General features: G+C 41.7%; 1 protein-coding gene across 7 annotated transcripts in view; it reads left to right on the forward strand.

Moving 5' to 3' along the window:
- Window positions 1-18,856, forward strand: part of LOC128350855 (interleukin-1 receptor-like 2) — a 109,238-nt gene that overhangs the window by 60,740 nt on the left and 29,642 nt on the right. For all 7 annotated transcript variants that reach the window (XM_053309656.1, XM_053309654.1, XM_053309655.1 and 4 more), the window contains 3 exons: window positions 4,699-4,860; window positions 11,386-11,531; window positions 14,281-14,325. In XM_053309656.1, coding sequence (XP_053165631.1) covers window positions 4,699-4,860; window positions 11,386-11,531; window positions 14,281-14,325 — 353 coding nt within the window. The remainder of the gene's footprint in view (window positions 1-4,698; window positions 4,861-11,385; window positions 11,532-14,280; window positions 14,326-18,856) is intronic.

The following is an 18,856-nucleotide window of genomic DNA, read 5'->3' on the forward strand; positions in this document are numbered from 1 at the left end:
CTCTCTCAGCCTAACCTACTTCACAGGGGTGTTGTGAGGAGGAACTTAAGTATGTAATACACTGCTCTGGGCTCCTTGGAGGAAGAGCGTTATATAAAATGTAAATAAAATAAAATAATAATGGGGCCAATATACAACCCTGACGGACCCCACTTTCTGTGCTAATGGGGCTTGTTAGATGTCCCTGCGAGTTTCGACACACTTTTAAGTGAGAGGCCTTATAAAAGTTTTTTATTAAGAGAAGTAACCTTCGGTCGATTGAAAAGTTTAATAATTTCCCCCATAATTTATCATGAGAAATATGATCAAAGACTTGCCAATTATAGACTAATTTTTGTCTTCCCTGTTGCAGAAGCACACAGTCAGTAAAAGTGAAAGTACTTTGAGCCGTTTCTGTTTTTGTGGCTAGAAAGAATTTCTCACTTTCCCTTCTAGCAATTAAAAGATTGCTGTGGCCCTCTTAATCCCTTTTAAAAGTTCTGCCTGTTCCTACAATGGAGAAGAAGAAAAATTAATATAAAATCAAAGGAATGTCCCTTTTCCTCTACATGGGGGTGGAACAATGGTCCGAGGGGCTTCAGATCCAAAACTTGTTGTTCAGGTCTGGCTTGAAACCAGCCAGATTTCACCATTATTAGCTATTTTTAATCCTCCCGCAAAGAAATGCACCAAAGTCAGACGAGTGAACCATAGCTTTGAAAAAAATTGCACACACTCTTTCCAGTGTGGACTTTGTGTGTTCATCACTGTGCCCATCCATTCTGGAAATATAAAAGTGGGGCAAAAGAGGCATGCTGCTTAGAGATGTGCACACACCTCGGTTCGTGCACTGGTTCTCCAGTGAACCAGTTCGTGGCAGTCTGGCAGTTTGAGTGTGGTGCACTGGGGGTGGAGGTGGTGTTAGATGAAACAAGCTTTTATTGTTAGATAAAATAAGCCAAAAATAAATCATTTCTCTAATGTCACCAGAGCAGGCCAGGACAGATATGAACAGGCAGGTAGGCCTTCGTGTTTTTACAGGACTGATTTAACTTGTAATACTATTGGGTTAGATTAAAGAGTAAGGATGTATTCTGAAAGCAGGGCATTTATATGTTTTTACATTATTTATTATTCATTTATCATATTTATATACTGCCTGATATATACATCTCTAGGCGGAGTCCACAATTCAAGTTACAATATAAAAATAACCAATTAAAACATGTTCATAGAATAAAACAATTAAAAACTGACGGGGGAGACACCATAATCATGAAGGTGGTTTTCCCAGGGTGAGGCTCAATCCCCTGACCCCTGCGATTTCCCCCAAATGTGGAAAACCCGTCTGCATAATTTGTACAGAGTAAAAATGTTTCACGCAGAATGAAACAATTAAATAGTTTAAAATTAATTTTAATTAAAAGCCTGAGAAAGCAGGTGTGTCTTAAGGGTCTTTTAAAAAGCAATCAGATGGAGAAACTCTTATTTTGACAGGGGATGCATTCCAAAGCCCTGGGACAGGCACAGAAAAGACCCAGCCTAGATGAGCCAGTGGCCACCATAACTGGACCTCCCCAGACAATCTTATTAGGTGGCAGGGTTCATGAAAAAGAAGGTGGTCTCATAAGTACACTGTGCGTAAGCTGTTAAGGCTTTATGACCAGTACTTTGTATTTTGCTCGGAAACATATCAACATCCAGTACGATTCTTGCAGAATCAGTGTTATATGGTTCCTTTGGGTTGTCCCAGAGACCAACCTGGCTGCTGCATTCTGTACCAGTTGTACAAAACCAGTCCCACATAGAGTGCATTGCGGTAGTCAAGCCTGGAGGTTACCAGCATATGTACTACTGTTTTAAGGTCATTTATCTCCAGAAATGGGTGTAGCTGACATATCGGCCAAAGCTGATAAAAAGTCATCCTGGCCACTGTCTCAACCTGAGAAACCAGAAAGAGCTTTGGATCCAGGAGTACTTTCAAGCTATGTAATGTATCTTTCAAGGGGAGTGTATCTTTCAGGGGGAGTGTGACTCTATGAAGAATAGGCAGATCTAAACCATCTCTTGGGTCTGGGCTCCCCACAATCAATATCTCATTTGGATTCAACTTCAGTTTGTTATCCTTAATCCAGCCCATTACCACCTCCAAACAGGCATTTAGTGAAGTTATGCCATTTCCTAATAAAGTAGATAAGCAGAAATAAAACAATCCTGGGATTGTTTTAATGAAAGGTGGTATACAAATTTAACAATTAAAAAAAAATAGATTTGTGTGTCATCAGCATATTGATAACACCCTGCACCAAATCTCCTGATGTTTCATATGGATGTTAAAGAGCATTGGAGACAGTATAGAGACTTGTGGAACTCCATATAGTAACTCTTGCTTTCCCAAGCAACAGTCTCCAAGTGACACCATCTGGGATCTACCCAAGAGGTAGGAACAGAACCACTGTAGATACAGTGCCACCTAATCCCACCTCCCTCAGGCGACCCAGAAGGATACCACGGTTGATAGTATCAAAAGCCTCCAAGAGATCCAAGAGTATCAGTAGAGTCACACTCCCCATCAATACCTAATTGGAGATCATCCATCAGGCTGACCAAGCCAGTCTCAACCCCATAGCCCACTCAAAGCTAGTTTGAAATGGATCTAGATAATCAGTTTCCTAGAGGACTGTCTGGAACTGAGAGGCCCTCACACTCTCAATCACTTTGCCCAAGCATGGAAGATTAGAGACGGGGCTATATTTGCCTGAGGGATCCAGTGTAGGTTTTTTCAAATATGGTCTAATGATAGCCTCCTTAAGACAAGAAGGCATCCTACTAGGGATGTGTGAACTGGCTCAAGGTCCAACCATCAAACCAGGTTCGCCATTGAACCGGGAAGAACACCCCCAGGCTGGCTCGGGGCCAGTTTGGGGTTCAAAAGTTTAAAACATTTTTTTTAAACTTACAGCTCGGTCCGGTGGCCTCTGGGGAGTGCTGTTGTGGCCGTGTGTGTGTCCGTGTCTGGAGGTTCTCCCCCTCCCCCCTCTGGTCTTCTGTGGACTGGTTCAGCTCATTTTCAGGCTGTTTTGGCCCTCTCCGTGGTTCCATTCTCGAGGCTCCCGTGTATGCGTTCTGGCAATTTGCATGGCCAGATCAGTTTAAAAAAAGAATAATTTGTTTTTAACTTTTAGAACTCTGAGCCGCAGTTCTAATTTGGGGGCATGAAACTGAACATGCCAGGTCCGGTTCGAGTCCAGTTCGGACTCAAACCGAACCAGGCAAACTTTTATTTTTTTAATTTTTTTATTTATTTTTGCATTTATATACCGCCTTTCATTAAAAAGATAACCCCAAGGCGGTTTACAAAAGTTAAAAACATACAATAAAAACACAATACAAAACTTGGTTTTGTACACACACCCTACACCTTATCCTCCCTCAGAGAAGCATTTATGATGTTTACCAGACCCTCTCTGACAATCTGTTAGATAAAATAAGCCAAGTTGGGCAAGATTTGAGAGAGCATTGATATCCCTTCTTTCCTTAAAAGAAACAGTACAATGTATTTGGTTCTCCCTGCCCCCACCAGGCCATTTTATTTCCACAGGAACCTTGTGAGGCTGTAAAAGTGTACACAAAGCACTGTAAATTTACAAAAGTATACACTACACATTGGTCTGGGGCCTTGTGGATAAAATGGCTGCCCATATAAAATAGCTGGATAATAGTGGATAAAATAGCTGCCACAGTTTTTTTTTGTGATGGCTACCATTTCCCTCCATAATGTTGCATCTGGTGCATTTGCGGGGGGGGGGGGGGACTGCCACCTACCAGGAAGTAGCTGAGTAAAGTGTTGCCGCTGCTACCACACTGGAAATTAATTTTCTAAGAAGAAAAGAACCCAGAAATGAATGGGGAGTAATGAAATAAATGGTGGGGGTGGGGGGGAGAGTGAAATAATAGAAATGTATGAGAGTTTCCATAAAGAAACAAAAGGGAGAAACTGAATTCTTATAAAAAATTATTTTGTATCCCTATTGATCATAGCCAGTGATGATAATGTTAGAATAATAACGTTAAAACTGGAACCTCAGGGCTGTTTTACACGTGCTTGGAACTTTTGATGATTATGTTCAACCCTCTGATAAAGAGTGCACAATGCACACAGGTACAGACCTGTACATCGGGACTGTTTATTTTATTTATTTTAACCTTGCTCTTCCAAGGAGCCCAGAGTAGTCTACAAAGTTATGTTTATTGCCACAACAACCCTGTGAGATAAGTCCAGTTTCACACGTTATGCTGAACACAGGTACAACAGTACTTCCTATCTGTGCCTGGCATTAGAGGGACTTGTACCAAAGTTTAAAATGAACATAGGTACAGTAATTCCCCCCACAAAATGTACTTGTACAGACATCTACAAACTCATACAACATGATGTCTGAATATGTTTTTATGCTTTGACTGTTATCCACGTGTTTCACCCGGCACAGTAGGAAAGTAGTGATTTGACATTATGGGATGTGAACGTTCTGATTAATCTATAGTGGCTGATTCAAATAAACTTGTAACTAATGTTTTGATGATGTAGTTAATAACTGGTAAAAATGCTTGTGTGAATCAGCCCTAAGTAAGTAGTAATAGGGAAGAACTATGTATTGCTTTTTTGGAGGAAAAAACCTAACATTTTATATTAACTCAACTACTTATTCCTCTCTCTAGTTTCAGACGGGAAGCTTTATGATGCATATGTATTGTATCCCAAGAATGTAAACTGCACATATTCATCAGACATCTTTGTCCTAAAAATACTGCCAGAAGTTTTAGAGAAACAATGTGGATATAATCTCTTCATTCTTGGAAGGGATGATTTGCTAGGGCAAGGTATGCATTTTAAACACACTTGTTTAATTGATGGAATGTTGTTCTTTAAAGGCAAATGCAAACAATTGAAATGGATCATTTTAAATGGCTTATAAAATAGACATTATGGACTTGCCTCTGTGTCTGTATTTGAGGGGTGTGCTCCTGTTCCATCAAAAATCCTGGAAAAGTATCTGTCTGTCTTGTGTCACCTTAAAGATGAGCGTGTTCTTGTGACCTTTTCCTTTCCAAATCTTGATAGTTCCAGCTCCTACACAACCTCTGTCTCATTGATTATCAGCCTTTGGAGTCAATTAGTATTACTCTAACTCCTCTGTATTGTAGTCCTAATTCCTCCTCCGGATCCCATTTTCAAATGGCATTTCTGACCTTGTGCATGGCGTCTTTTCTTCCTCTTAGGCAACATTATTACCATTCATATTGATGATTTTTCTGATCCACCCTCTTTTTTCTGACCGTTGAAATTGGACTGATTCCCCTGTGCCTCCCTTGGGCTCTCTGTTATTTTGTTATCTCTTAAAGGTGCTCTCACTCTCTTTGGCATCTGTTGTGGGATTCCCCTGTGATCATCACCTTGTCTTCACTGTCATTATTATACTCCATGCTCCTGCACCTTCTGCAGGAGTGTGTGTGAAGTAAAAAATAGTGCTGCTGTGCTGTGGCTCAGTGACTGCCTTCAACGTACAAAGCTGTTGCTGATGGTTTGAAAGGTAAAAATGTCCACTCAACCCCCATCCGCCCCCCCCACACCTGTCTTCCCTTCATTATAACTTGTAGGGAATGAAAGAGGGCTGTGAGATGATTTCTATAAAATGCATAATGGGAACTTCACTGAAGATGTAAGCTGACTGTGTCACAAAAATGAACATGTAAAATCAGCGTATTGTTAGGAAACAGACTGAAAATGAAACAGATTGTATGGTAATGCTATCATATAAATGCATGGTATAGCCATTTGTAAAATACTGTGAAGCTTTGGTTGCACCATTTAAAAAATGTTTTAGAAGTCTGAAAAGGGCATCTAAAATTATCAAGGCATTCCTATGTTGAGAATTCCCACCCCCAACCCTTTTCCTTCCCAATATTTTTTCATGATTGCTTGTTCACACACAGCCATTGTTCCCCCATATGCTGCTTATCTGTGTCATTTTGTATGTATGTATACTTTTAGATTGCAGGCTGTATTTACTAGCTTTCTTATTAAAAATAAATAGATAGAAAGAAAGAAACTTTGTATAAATGGCTCTACACCTGATATTCCCCACCCACCACCAAGGCTACACTGATAGAGGAATAAAATATATATGCAATAGATTTTCAAATTAAACATCAGGGCAGCATATTTGTGTGCAAGTGCTATGTTGCCACCAAATTCATATAAAGGGGGAGCTTCTAAAACACAGCATGAACAGACAAGGGCATCGGGAACTGAACCCTTCTCATGCCCACATTTTAGTTCCAAAATTGTTTTGCCCCAGTTGCCTTTCTGCCAATGGACACCAGAAGTAACTCTCCTATGGGAGAAAAGCAGCTGGGGAAAAACCGTTTGGGGAAGGAGGGTTCACCCCCCCACACACACCCATCCCCACTGTATGAATTTGGCATGATCAGAGTTGGATTATACTTAAAGGTTGTTTCCTTTATGGAATTTGAAATATTTGTTTTATAACATGTGCCAAGGTCTCACCCCCTAAACTGACAATCAGAATTCAATAATAGTCATGTAGCCAGAATGCTTGGCCTTCTCTCGTTTGTTTAAAAAGGTAGTTCAAATCTTGTTCCCATTGTTAACTAAAAGAGCAACATGGTGATCTGCTTCAGCCATCATCTGCCAATTCAGCAAGTGCTCATTAGTCCATGTCCTTTGCTGCACACAAGTCCTTTCAGCTTCAACAGTTCCCCTCTCCATCTTACTACTAAGGGCGTCTTTACTGGATAGCTTTCTCATTTTAATGTTAGCGTTTGTAAAACCTCTCTTAAAAAACAACAAATAATTTTTATTTTGTTTGCTTTGATCACATTAACCCTTGGATTATGACAACCTGATGCTCAGTATTTCCTGCTCAGTACTTGCTCTTATTCCGACTATGCATTCACCCCTTCACTGCAATTTTCTTATTACAGCATTCGATTTGAAGGAAAAATAGTAGCATCATGTGAAAAAAACGGAGAGTTTGTAAAAGAGTTTGGGGAAAGGGGGAGTTAAATAGTAATGGGGGGGTCACCGATTTAGAGGTTGCAGGGGGGCACCAGAACCCCTAGCACTGGTCCTGCACGTATGTCACCATCTAGCCTGTTGATCTGTACAAAGCATTGACTTTTTAAAAATTCCTCTCTCTTGTTTGTGGCTTTCCAAATGAACTTACTTGGGAAGTGGCACTGAACAATTCAAATGGCTTGCATCCAACTGGAGTGGATGCAGTTCGTCCAGCAGAGCTGTCTGTCCCTGATAGTTAGGGGTTTAACTCTAAACTCTGTTTCTCACAATGTCTCACTATGACACATTGAATGAATTGTTTGCAAAAGCTCTCACATCAAGGCTGATCTGGACTCCAGTATTTCTGAAGGGCCAGTTAGGGAGGTGTCCAGCAATACCTCCTGCAAGATTAAATTGGATCAATTCCAGTTTGTGACTCCTGAGGACGTGGACAAGCTGCTTCGTGAGTCAAATGGGCTGTAACCCAAAATTTGGCTTTAAAAAAGCCAAATCTGGCAACAGAGGCTTGGAGTGGTACGGCCTACCCTCTCTACTTTGATTCCTTTCCAAATATAGCTGATTTCATCTTGTAGGGAGGTTGTTGGAGCTAGCCTAGTTGATATCATTAATGCTTCACTAAGGGAGGGCAGGATGCCATCTTATTTGAAGGAGTCAGTGGTTAGACCGCTTCTTAAGAAGTCCACTCTGGTGATGGATAATTATAGACCAGTCCCCAACCTCCTATGTTTGAGAGAGTGGTGGCTGACCAGCTCCAAGTGACCTTGGAGGAAACTGATTATCTAAAATCATTTAAAACTGGCTTTAGAGTGGGCTACGGGGTTGAGTCAGCCTTGGTAGGAGGGAATTGACAGAGGGAGTGTGACTCTGCTGCTGCTGTTGTTGTTTTTGATCGCTCAGCAGTTTTCGATACCATCGACCATGGTATCTTTTTGGATCACCTGAGGGATTTGGGGATAGGTGGCACTGTTTTACAGGTGTTCTGCTCTTATGTCTCAGGTAGGTATCAGATGGTGGCACTTGATGACACTTACTCTTCAGAATGGGAGCTACTATATGGAGACCCTCAGGGCTCTATTCTGTAACCAATGTTTTTAAATGTCTACATCAAATTGCTGGGTGAGGTCATCAAGGGATTTGGTGCTGGGTGTTATCAATATGCTGATGACACCCAAATGATATCTCCTTGTCATCAATATCAGGAAATGGCATTGTCCCCTTAAATGCCTGCCTAGAGGCAGTAATGGGCTGGATGAAGGATAATAAACTAAGCTGAATCCAAGCAAGACAAAGGTGCTCATTGTTTAGAGTTGTAATCTGCAAGATGGGATATAACTTCCTGTTTTGGTGAGATTACACTCTCCCAGAAAGAACAGGTTCATAGCTTGGGAGTGGTCTTGGACCCGGCTCTGAATGGCTTAGCGTCCGAGTTACCTGGGATAACGCCTTTCTCTACAAGATCCCCACCATTCATTAAGATCATCAGAGGGGTCTGTCTTCGGGTACCACCGGTTTATCTGGTGGTGAGCTGGGTTCAAGAAAGTTTTCACCCCTAGGTTATGGATCATGCTCCCTGTGAATATGAGGGGATTATCTTCCTTGGAGGCCGCCAGATGGGCCTTAAAGACCCATCTTTTTAGCCTGGCTTTTAATGATACATCATTTGTATCATCATTGATACGTCAAGACCTACGGAATGGCATTGTGTGCAGCAAAAGAGCGTTTTTGGTTGGCGGGTTCATGTATGGCAGAGTTATCCCGGGTGGTGAGGAGTATAATTTCTGCTCCTTCTGCCTCAAATCAGCTCCCGGAGATACTCTGTTGTGACACCTTTAGTGGGTTCTTTGCAGATAAAATCTCCTGTATTCGGGCCGACTTGGACTCCACTATTTCTGCAGGGTCTGTGAAGGAGGTATCCCGCGATCCCTCTTGCAGTGTTAGGTTGGATCAGTTTCAATCTGTGACTCCTGATGACGTGGACAAGCTGCTTGGAGCGGTACAGCTTACCACTTGTTCTCTGGATCCTTGCCCAACCTGGCTGCTTCGATTCTAGCGGAGAGATTGTTGGAAATGGCCTAGTTAATATCATAAATGCATCGCTGGGGGGGGGGGGTAGGGTGCCTCCCTGTTTGAAGGAGGCAATAGTTACAACGCTTCTTAAGAAGCCTTCCCTGGATCCCTCAGCGATGAATAGTTATAGGCCAATCTCCCCTGGCTGGGCAAGGTAATCGAGAAGGTGGTGGCTAACCAGCTCCAGGTGGTTTGGGAGGAAACTGATTATCTAGACCCATTTCAAACTGGCTTTAGAAGGGGCTATGGGGTTGAGACAGCCTTGGTCGGCCTGATGGATGATCTTTACCGGGGAATTGACAGAGGAGTGTGACTCTGTTGGTCCTCTTGGATCTCTCAGCGGCGTTTGATACAATCAACAATGGTATCCTCCTGGGTCACCTGGAGTTGGGAATAGGGGGCACTGCTCTGCAGTGGTTCCGTTCCTATCTCTCGAGTAGATCCCAGGTGGTAGAGCTTGGTGACAGTCGCTCCTCAAAGCAGGAGCTGTTATATGGAGTCCCTCAGGGCTCCATTCTGTCACCAACGCTTTCAATATCTACATGAAACCACTGGGTGAGGTCATCAGGAGATTTGGTGCTGGGTGTTATCAGTATGCTGATGACACCCAAATCTACTTCTCCTTTTCATCTTCAGGAAATGGCACTAATTCTCTAAATGCCTGCCTACAGACAGTAATGGGCTGGATGAGGGAGAAAAAATTGAAGCTGAATCCAAGCAAGACGGAGGTGCTCATTGTGGGGGCTCAGAATCTGAGGAGTGAGTTAGATCTTCCTGTGCTGGATGAGGTTACTCTCCCACAGAAGGAGCAGGTGCTCAGCTTGGGAGTATTGGGAGTACTCCTGGATCCAGGCCTCACCCTGGTTTCTCAGGTGGAGGCCATGGCCAGGAGTGCTTTCTATCGGCTTCAGCTGATTCGACAGCTGCACCTGTTCCTTGAGGAGGATGACCTCAAAACAGTGGTGCACCAGCTGGTAATCTCCCGGCTTGACTATTGCAATGCGCTCTACGTGGGGCTGCCTTTGTATGTAGTTCGGAAACTTCAATTAGTTCAGAATGCAGCAGCCAGATTGGTCTCTGGGGCAACCCGGAAAGACCATATTACGCCTATTCTGAAACAATTGCACTGGCTGCCGATATGTTTCCGGGCAAAATACAAAGTGCTGGTTATTACCTTTAAAGCCCTGAATGGCTTAGGCCCGAGTTACCTTAGAGAGCGCCTTCTTTTGCATGATCCCCACCGCACATTAAGATCATCTGAGGAGGTTTGTCTCCCATTACCATCAGCTCATCTGGTGGCAACTCAGAGGCAGGCCTTCTCTATAGCTGCTTGGGGGCTGTGGAATGCGCTCCCTGTGGAAATCCGCAATTTGAATTCTCTATTAGCCTTCAGGAGAGCCCTTAAAACGTATTTGTTTGGCCTGGCTTTCCAGGGTTTTAAAATCTGTTTTAATATTCTAACCCGATTTTGGGGCTTTTAATCACTGGAATTGTTTAATTGTTGTTTTAAAATGTTTTTAAATTGTTAATTGTTATTATATTGTTTTTAATTTGTTTTAGCTCTTTATTGTTTTAGTGGTTTGTTTTAATTGTAATCCACCCTGAGCCATTTTGGAAGAGGGGCTGTAGATAGGCTTTGGAAGATATAAATCAAATAAAATCAATCAATCAATCAATCAATATTTTAATCTAGTTTAGAATATTTTAAATTGTTTTATTATGTGTTTTTGATTTTAATGTAAACTGTCCTGAGCCACTCTAGGAAGGGTAGTATATAAATTGAATGAATGAATGATAAAAGTAGAAGACAAGGCTCTGCTTTTCACCTGGCAAACATAGGTCTGTGTGGGGAATGAGCAGCCCTTGCGGTGCATTTCCGCTCCCACCTTTATTTTCTTTAGTCCCCATGCCTCACGCCAAGACAGACACTCACTTCTCATCTGGCAAGTAATAATTTGGGTGGGCCACTGGGTGAGAGGCAGAGCATTGTCTTCTACTTATGAATTGTTTAGTGCCACTTCTCAAGTAATTTCATTTGGAAAGCAACAAATAAGAGGGAGAAATTTTTAAGAAACCAATGCTTTCTGCAGATTAACAGGATCAAAGGAGACATCCGTGAATGCAGAGATCACTGCTTGAACAATGCAGTTCAATATTGAGTGTATTACTATTTTAGCTATAGAGTTCTGTAAAAGTTGACACTTTATTTTATACACACTGACTTTTCTTTGTATTCCCAGCTATGGTCAGTGTTGTTGATGAAACTATCAAGCAAAGCAGAAGAGTGATTGTCGTGTTAGTACCAGACTCATCCCACAGCATGCAGAGAGACAGCTTTGAGCATCAGATAGCAGTGTTCAGTGCTCTTATTCAAGATGGAATTAAGGTGATACTGATAGAGCTGGATAAAATAAAAGACTATACCAACATGCCAGAATCTATAAAATACCTTAAACAAAAACATGGAGTACTTTCATGGAAGAGAGATTTTTCAGAGAAATCTCAGATGGCTACTACAAAGTTTTGGAAACAAGTGAGGTACCAAATGCCAGCCAGCCAAAGTCCGCCTTCTTCAGGCATTCGCTTGCTGCCAGTAATTTCCAACTCTTCCCCAGAACAGGAAAGATGAAAACAAGATTGACATCTGCATGACTGCACTGTTTACTTGTGCCTTTTCCAATGGATAGTGTCAGGAAGCTTCATGGTGTGCTGTACACCTACCTCCAGTGAGGGGAGATTCAAAGTGACTCCTGAGTGAAATTCAGTAGGATTTCTTCAGCAGGATGACTTCAGCTGTGGACCTTGAAGTTTGATTTCTGGATTAGAGAGCTATGTGCACAAGTGGCAAAAGCAATGTGGAATAAAGAAAGAAGGGAGAGGTTTTAATACTGCTATTTTACAGGCAGTATAAATCAAGGATTCTCAACGTTGGGTCCCCAGATGGTATTGGACTTCAATTCCCATAATCCCCAGCCCCAGTGGTCTTTGGTTGGGGATTATGGAAGTTGACGTCCAATAACATCTGCAGACCCAACGTTGAGAATCCCCGGTATAAATGACTATGAAGGAAACTGTGTCCCCGCCCCTCGCCCTTATGCAGACTTTATATGTAGTAGAATTTTAATCTGAGCCAAGGATTTGAGTGAAACAGTTGTTATAACTTTTTTGTTCTTTCTGGCCTCATTACTGGAGAGCCAGCATGGTGTAGTGGTTAGAGTGCTGGACTAGGACTGGGGAGACCTGAGTTCAAGTCCCCATTCAGCCATAATACTAGCTGGGTGACTCTGGGCCAGTCACTTCTCTCTCTCAGCCTAGCCTACTTCACAGGGTTGTTGTGAAAGAGAAACTTAAGTATGTTATACACCGCTCTGAGCTCCTTGGAGGAAGAGCGGGATATAAATGTAATCATCATCATCATCATCATCATATCATCATCATCATCTTTAGAATTTAATTTATAGTTAGATCCATTTCAGTCTGGCTTTTGGGTGGGCTATGGGGTGGGGAATGCCTTGGTTGGCCTGATGGATGATCTCCAATTGGGAATTGACAGAGGAAGCATGACTCTGTTAGTCCTTTTGGACCTCTCAGTGGCCTTCAGTACTACCGACCATAGGATCCTTCTGGAGCATCTAAGGGGATTGTGGGTGGGAAAGACTGCTTTGCAGTGGTTCCACTCCTACCTCTCTGGCAGATTCCAGATGGTGTCCCACTGTTGTTCTTCAAAATCTGAACTTCAGTATGGTGTCCCTCAGGGGCTCTGTATTGTCTCCGATGTTGTTTAACATATACATGAAACTGCTGGGAGAGATAATCAGGAGATTTGGGTCAGGGTGTTAACAGTATGCTGATGACAACCAAATCTTTTTCTCAATGTCAACATCATCGGGAGAAGGCATAACCTCTCTAAATGCCTAGAGGCAGTGACTGGCTGGATGAGAGATAACAAGCTGAGGCTGAATCCAGATAAGATGGAGGTACTTATTGTGCAGGGTTGGAATTCAGGATATTTTTTTGATCTGCCATTTCTGGATGGGGTCACACTTCCCCAAAAGGAACAGGTATGCAGTCTGGGCGTGCTTCTGGACACACACTTCTCCCTGGTATCCCAGGTTGAGGCAGTGGCCAGAGGTGCCTTTTGTCAGCTTCAGCTGATATGCCAGCTGCGTCTGTTTCTTGAGATAAATAACCTCAGAACAGTAGCACATCTGCTGGTCATCTCCAGACTTGACTATTGCAATGCGCTCTATGTGGGGCTGCCGTTGTACATTGTCCAGAAACTGCAGTTGGTCCAGAATGCGGCAACCAGGTTGGTCTCTGGGTCATCTCAGAGTGACCATATCACTCCTATCTTAAAAGAGCAACACTGGTTGCCGATACATTTCCAGGCAAAATACAAGGTCTTGGTCATAACTTATAAAGCCCTAAACAGCTTGGGCCCTGGGTATTTAAGAGAACGTCTTCTCCGCTATGAACCCCACCGCCCATTGAGATTATCAGGAAAGGTTTATCTGTAGTTGTCACTTGCTCGTCTGGTGTTTACTTGGGGATGGGCTTTCTCCATTGCAGCCCCAAGGCTTTGGAACATGCTTGCTGCTGAAACAAGAGCCTCCCCATCTCTTACAACGTCTAAAAAGGCAGTGAAGACACATTTGTTAACCCAGGCTTTTAACTAGATACCGTTTTAATAGTTTGATGACATTTAATGGTTTAAACATTTTAAATTTTAAATTGTTGTAATGTTTTAACCTTTTTACTTGTTTTTCTTGTAAACCAGCCATTGACTTGCATTTTGGGCGGTATAGAAATATGTTAAATAAATAAAAATAAAAATAATAATTTCATATACTATGCCTGATGCTGCAGTATCTCCCAAGGATACACCATATCCTCCTATTTCAATGGGCTGCCTTGTTAGAGAGAAAATGTGATGGAAAGAATGTTTATTTTATTTATTGTTTATTGTTAAATTTATATACCACCTTTCTGATTCACATTTTTATTGAATGGTAATGCTGCAGTCCTTAATGATGACAAAAAGTCACTTAACTGACTCCGAGTTAAGTGATTGAGTAGTAATGTATTTTACATGTTTGTAAAATGATATATTTAAGGCATGTTTGGATTATTTGCAGTGTTACGATTTCACTAACGATGTGCCTGCTCAGGAGCACTCTACGGTGAGCTGCAATTTTGTCCAATTATAATTGTTATGTGTTATTTTTGTCAATTAGCACAGAAGCCCAGAACTGACTTTTTAAATATTGCCCAAACATGTTTTTAAGAATGTCTTTTCCCTTATATTTGAATATATTTTTCTCATCTTTGTTACAATTATACTGTTGTTCCAGTGAATTGCATAATAAATTTTATTCCTATAAGTTCTTTGTATCAGTCTTCAGTGTAGAAGACGATGTAAATGAAACCATTGTTCTAAGGGAGGCTATCTGAGGAGTTGTGTCAAATAGAAGTTGCTAAGTTTCAGGACTAATTAACAAGTTAACATGTGACCAGTGCCAGATGACATTTACCTAAGAGTTAGTAAATATTCTAATGATAAATAGCAAATCTTTTAAGAATATATGCAGATGGTTACCAAAATCAGCCTCCTTGCTGGAAGACTGAAGGGTCAATCTTCCAGCCAATTGCCACCAGTTTGAAAAGGGCCTGTTTCTGTAGAGCGGAAAGCAGGACTGTATTTGCCACCTGACTTCTGCACATTAATGATTACATGTATATGGCTGGATATGAATAGGCTTTCATTTCCTTCACTCTCTGAAGGTAAATTGTGAAGGGTGAATGAGTGAATAGCCATAGAATCCTTCACTAAAGTAAACTTAGCAGCTATCGGTGAGGGCAGTATTATGATAATTGGTAATAATAGGTAAAGAACAGGAAGCAGAGAGCAGGAATAAATGGACAATTATTACAATAGGATCTATACTGGAACTGGTACTATTTCATCTGATTCATGAATGATCTGATCTGGGATGGACAGTGAATTAACCGTGTTTGTGAATGTCACTCCATTATTTAAGATTATGAAATCAGAAGCAGACATTAAGAACTTCAGAAAGTTCTCTTGAAATTGAATGAACAGGCCACAAAATGGTAAATGAAATTGTCAGGTTTTAATACTTTTTATACTTTTTAAAAATAATACTTATATTTTTATACTTTTATATATTGCCTTTCACTAGTATATTCTCAAGGCAGTTTATAGCATATTTAAAACAATAAAATAAGACCAATATAAAACTGATTTTAAAACACAGAGAAATAATTAAAATACTATTAAAAGTCCTTTACCGTGTGTGTGTGCGCGCACGCACGCACGCGCACACACACACGTACGTCATGCAGCAAATTGGCTCTCATTTTCCAAAATATCACTCCCAAACATTCACTGAATGAGCAGTGACTAACCAGGAAAAGATCTGGGGGTCATGATATGGGAAGCGCACCGAAAACATCAAATTAGTGTGCAGTGACAGTTGAAAAAGCCAAACTCAGTGTTGTGACTTATTAGGAAAGGAATTGATCGTAAACTACTGTTCTTATATAAATCTATGGTGAAACTGCCTGTGAAATACTCAGTATAGTTCTGGTCACTCCGCAAGAAGATATCCTGGTACTGAAAAAGGTGCAGAAAAGAGCAACTAAATTATCTAGGAACTGGAACACATTCACTGAGGAATGGCTGAAGTATCTGGGAGTGCTTTTTTTTTTTTTTTTAAGGAAAGGCAACAAATGCGGGAGGCATGATACAGTAAAATAATGACTGGCATGGAAAGAATGGATGAAAAGGTCTGCTCCCCTCATATAATGCTAGAACTTGAGTGTCACCTAATAAAATTGATAGCATTAGGGAAGGGCCAAAGGAATTACTAGCACAGCACTAGGAGGGCGGAGCGGAAGTGACACTCTTGCAGCAAGGGCTGCTCCAGACTCTATCAAAGACTTGCTGAGCACCAGAGCATGTGTGCAAGGGGAGTGATTTTCGCTGCTCTCCCTCCCTCCCAAAGTGCCCTTTGGCTTCTAAGAATATGTGTCTGAGGGTTGTGCAGCCCCTGGTAGCCAAAAATCACTTTTGAAGAGAGGGATGATCAGCGAAAATTGCTCCCTCTGGGCGCTTTCCAGATTACACACTGTTCAGCGGTAATTTACTTCGGCTTGGCAGGATCCTCTTGAAACCATAAATAAAGGGTGTAAATAAAGGGTGTTGTGCAAAGCCACCAGCAAGGGGAGCAGTCTTTTCTAGCTTGCGTGAACCTCTTTGACCAAGGAGAAAATAGAGCTTTTTAAAACACACACACACAAACTCGAAAGAAGGCATCATAAATGTGAATGGCACCTTGCTGACAGTGCAGGGACTGTGATGTCAAAACACAGGCACACTGTTGTAGGGTGTAATCTGGAAAGTGCCCTGGGTGTGCACTCTGCTGTTTGATAAACCTTCGGCTGAGCTTGGAACATCCCTCATTGTGAGGGTGCAGCTCCAGTTCTGCCCTCACAGTGCTGTGCTGGATGTCAGCTGCCATTTCACACAATGCATAGTTAATGTATAGAATTCACTATTGTAGGCTGTAATGATGGCCAGTTGACCACTATCAATGACTCTTATGTAAGACTATGAAAAAAAATCCCTGTTACCTCAGAATATAACATGATGACATATGAAGCAGGGAAAGCTGTTGCCTTCATGCCTTGCCTATAAGTTTTGTGGTGGCATTGGTGTGACCAGTGCTGCAAACAGGATGCTGGATTAGAGAGATGTTTAATCTGACTCAGCAGAGCTGTTATGTTCTTACTGAAATTTTAGGCCAATGAACTTCACTATTTTTCATGTGGAGGCCACTTTGGCAAAAACAAACAAAAACATCTTCAATGTGAGTGAGAGCCATTTCTCACCATGCTGACCTTGGCGCAGTGCACTTTTCCTAGCACTGAGGGGGCCACTTTAAGAGAAGTGGAATCTTGTCGAACCCCGATATCATCTTGGAAGGTGCACCTGGAGCACTTGCAAGTGTAGTCCTTCCAGTGCTTTCCCCACAGAACTCTAGCCACAGAGTTCCAAGATGGTGCCAGGGTTTCATTTCCTTCACTGGACAAAGCACATCACTACACAGTGGGAACGGTTGCCTCTTGTGCAGTGCCAGGGGGCTGGGCAGATGCTTTGACCAAATAAACACTTAGGATTATTGGGAACGTCCACGGGCTCCCAGCCCTTGCAATGAGGAACACTGTTCTAGGCAAGAAACAAGTCTGTGTCTCCATTTCATGCCTTGCTCATGAGCTGGACTAGATGTAAAAGAAGGCAACTCTCATTCTTTTCTGTGAAGGCTTAGGCTTTCCTTCTATTGTCATTGAAGGCAAAAGGCCAGTTTGAAATAGACTGTATGCTGAGAGGACTTGAACTGTATTTTCCAATGAAGCTTGACATTTAATCTCATTGTTCTAAAGCAGGGGTCCCCAAACTGCGGCCCTCCAGATGTTGCTGAACTACAATTCCCATCATCCCAGCCACAATAAGTTGTAGTCAGGGGTGATGGGAATTGTAGTTCAGGAACATCTGGAGGGCCGCAGTTTGGGGACCCCTGTTCTAAAGCATGCCTAAGGGTCACTGCTCACATCATGTTATGAGTGCTTTTGTTGTATTGGCAGCAGGGGTGTGTGAAAAATGTACACTTCAAGTGCAGAGATCCACAAATGTGGTTGCCAGTGGCAGTTGTAGACCCAGAGGTGTAGCTAGGGAAAATAGCGCCTAGGGCAAGCATTGAAATAAAATATCATTTTGAGGCAGATCAGTCGATCCATTGATTTTTAATGATTTTAAAATTAAAAAATAAACTTCAAAATTCTATAAGTGGCTTGTTTTATGGCAGAAAATTACAAGAACTTCTGAAATTGATGCTCCCCCCTCCGACCACTATTTTACCCCATGTGGGGGAATCTGCCCAATGCCTTCATTAAAAAGAGTAAATATTACTCCCTCTTTACCCCTTTTATATTTCTGGAATGACTAATCTTAGAGTTCTGAATTAGGGCTCTGATGTAGAACAGGTAAGCAGAACTCTGTGTATTGATTTTGAAGTAGATTGGTCAATTTGTTGATTTTTAATGATTTCTTGAATTTAAAAAAATAGTCAAAGTCAGTCCTGTAAGTGGCTTGTTTCATAGCATAAAAATTACAAAAACCTCTGGAACTGAAGCCTCCTCTTGGACCATCATTCCACCCCCATATGATGGAATCTGCCCTTTGCCTTCATAAAGAAGTACAACATGCCTCCCTACACTTTGTCCAACCTTTACATTCAGACATGTATAAGCCCAGTATGGCTGGGCTTATAGTTTTGAAATTGAGCACACATGTAGTCCAAGATGGCAGGACTCTGTGTATTTTTATTTCAAGGAAATCGGTCAATCCTGCAATTTTAAATTTCCCCCCACTTCAATAAAGTTGCCAGAATGAGTTATCTCTATCCATAGAGTACTTCACATCTAGTGAAAGTGGAACTAACTGTTACATCTGAATAAACATTTTTTTTAAAAAAAACAAACAAACACAAATGCACTATGCTCAAGTTGGTTTGTGATCCAAAAGGTCTGCAAGAGAACTGTGAAACAAGGGACATGTGTTGTAGTTTTAATGACCCAGGGGTCATGTCATGAAACTGATTGCCACAAAACTGAGGACCAACAAATGGAAGT

Source organism: Hemicordylus capensis, chromosome 3 (assembly GCF_027244095.1).
Source record: "Hemicordylus capensis ecotype Gifberg chromosome 3, rHemCap1.1.pri, whole genome shotgun sequence".
In the NCBI taxonomy this organism is placed as follows: Eukaryota; Metazoa; Chordata; class Lepidosauria; order Squamata; family Cordylidae; genus Hemicordylus; species Hemicordylus capensis.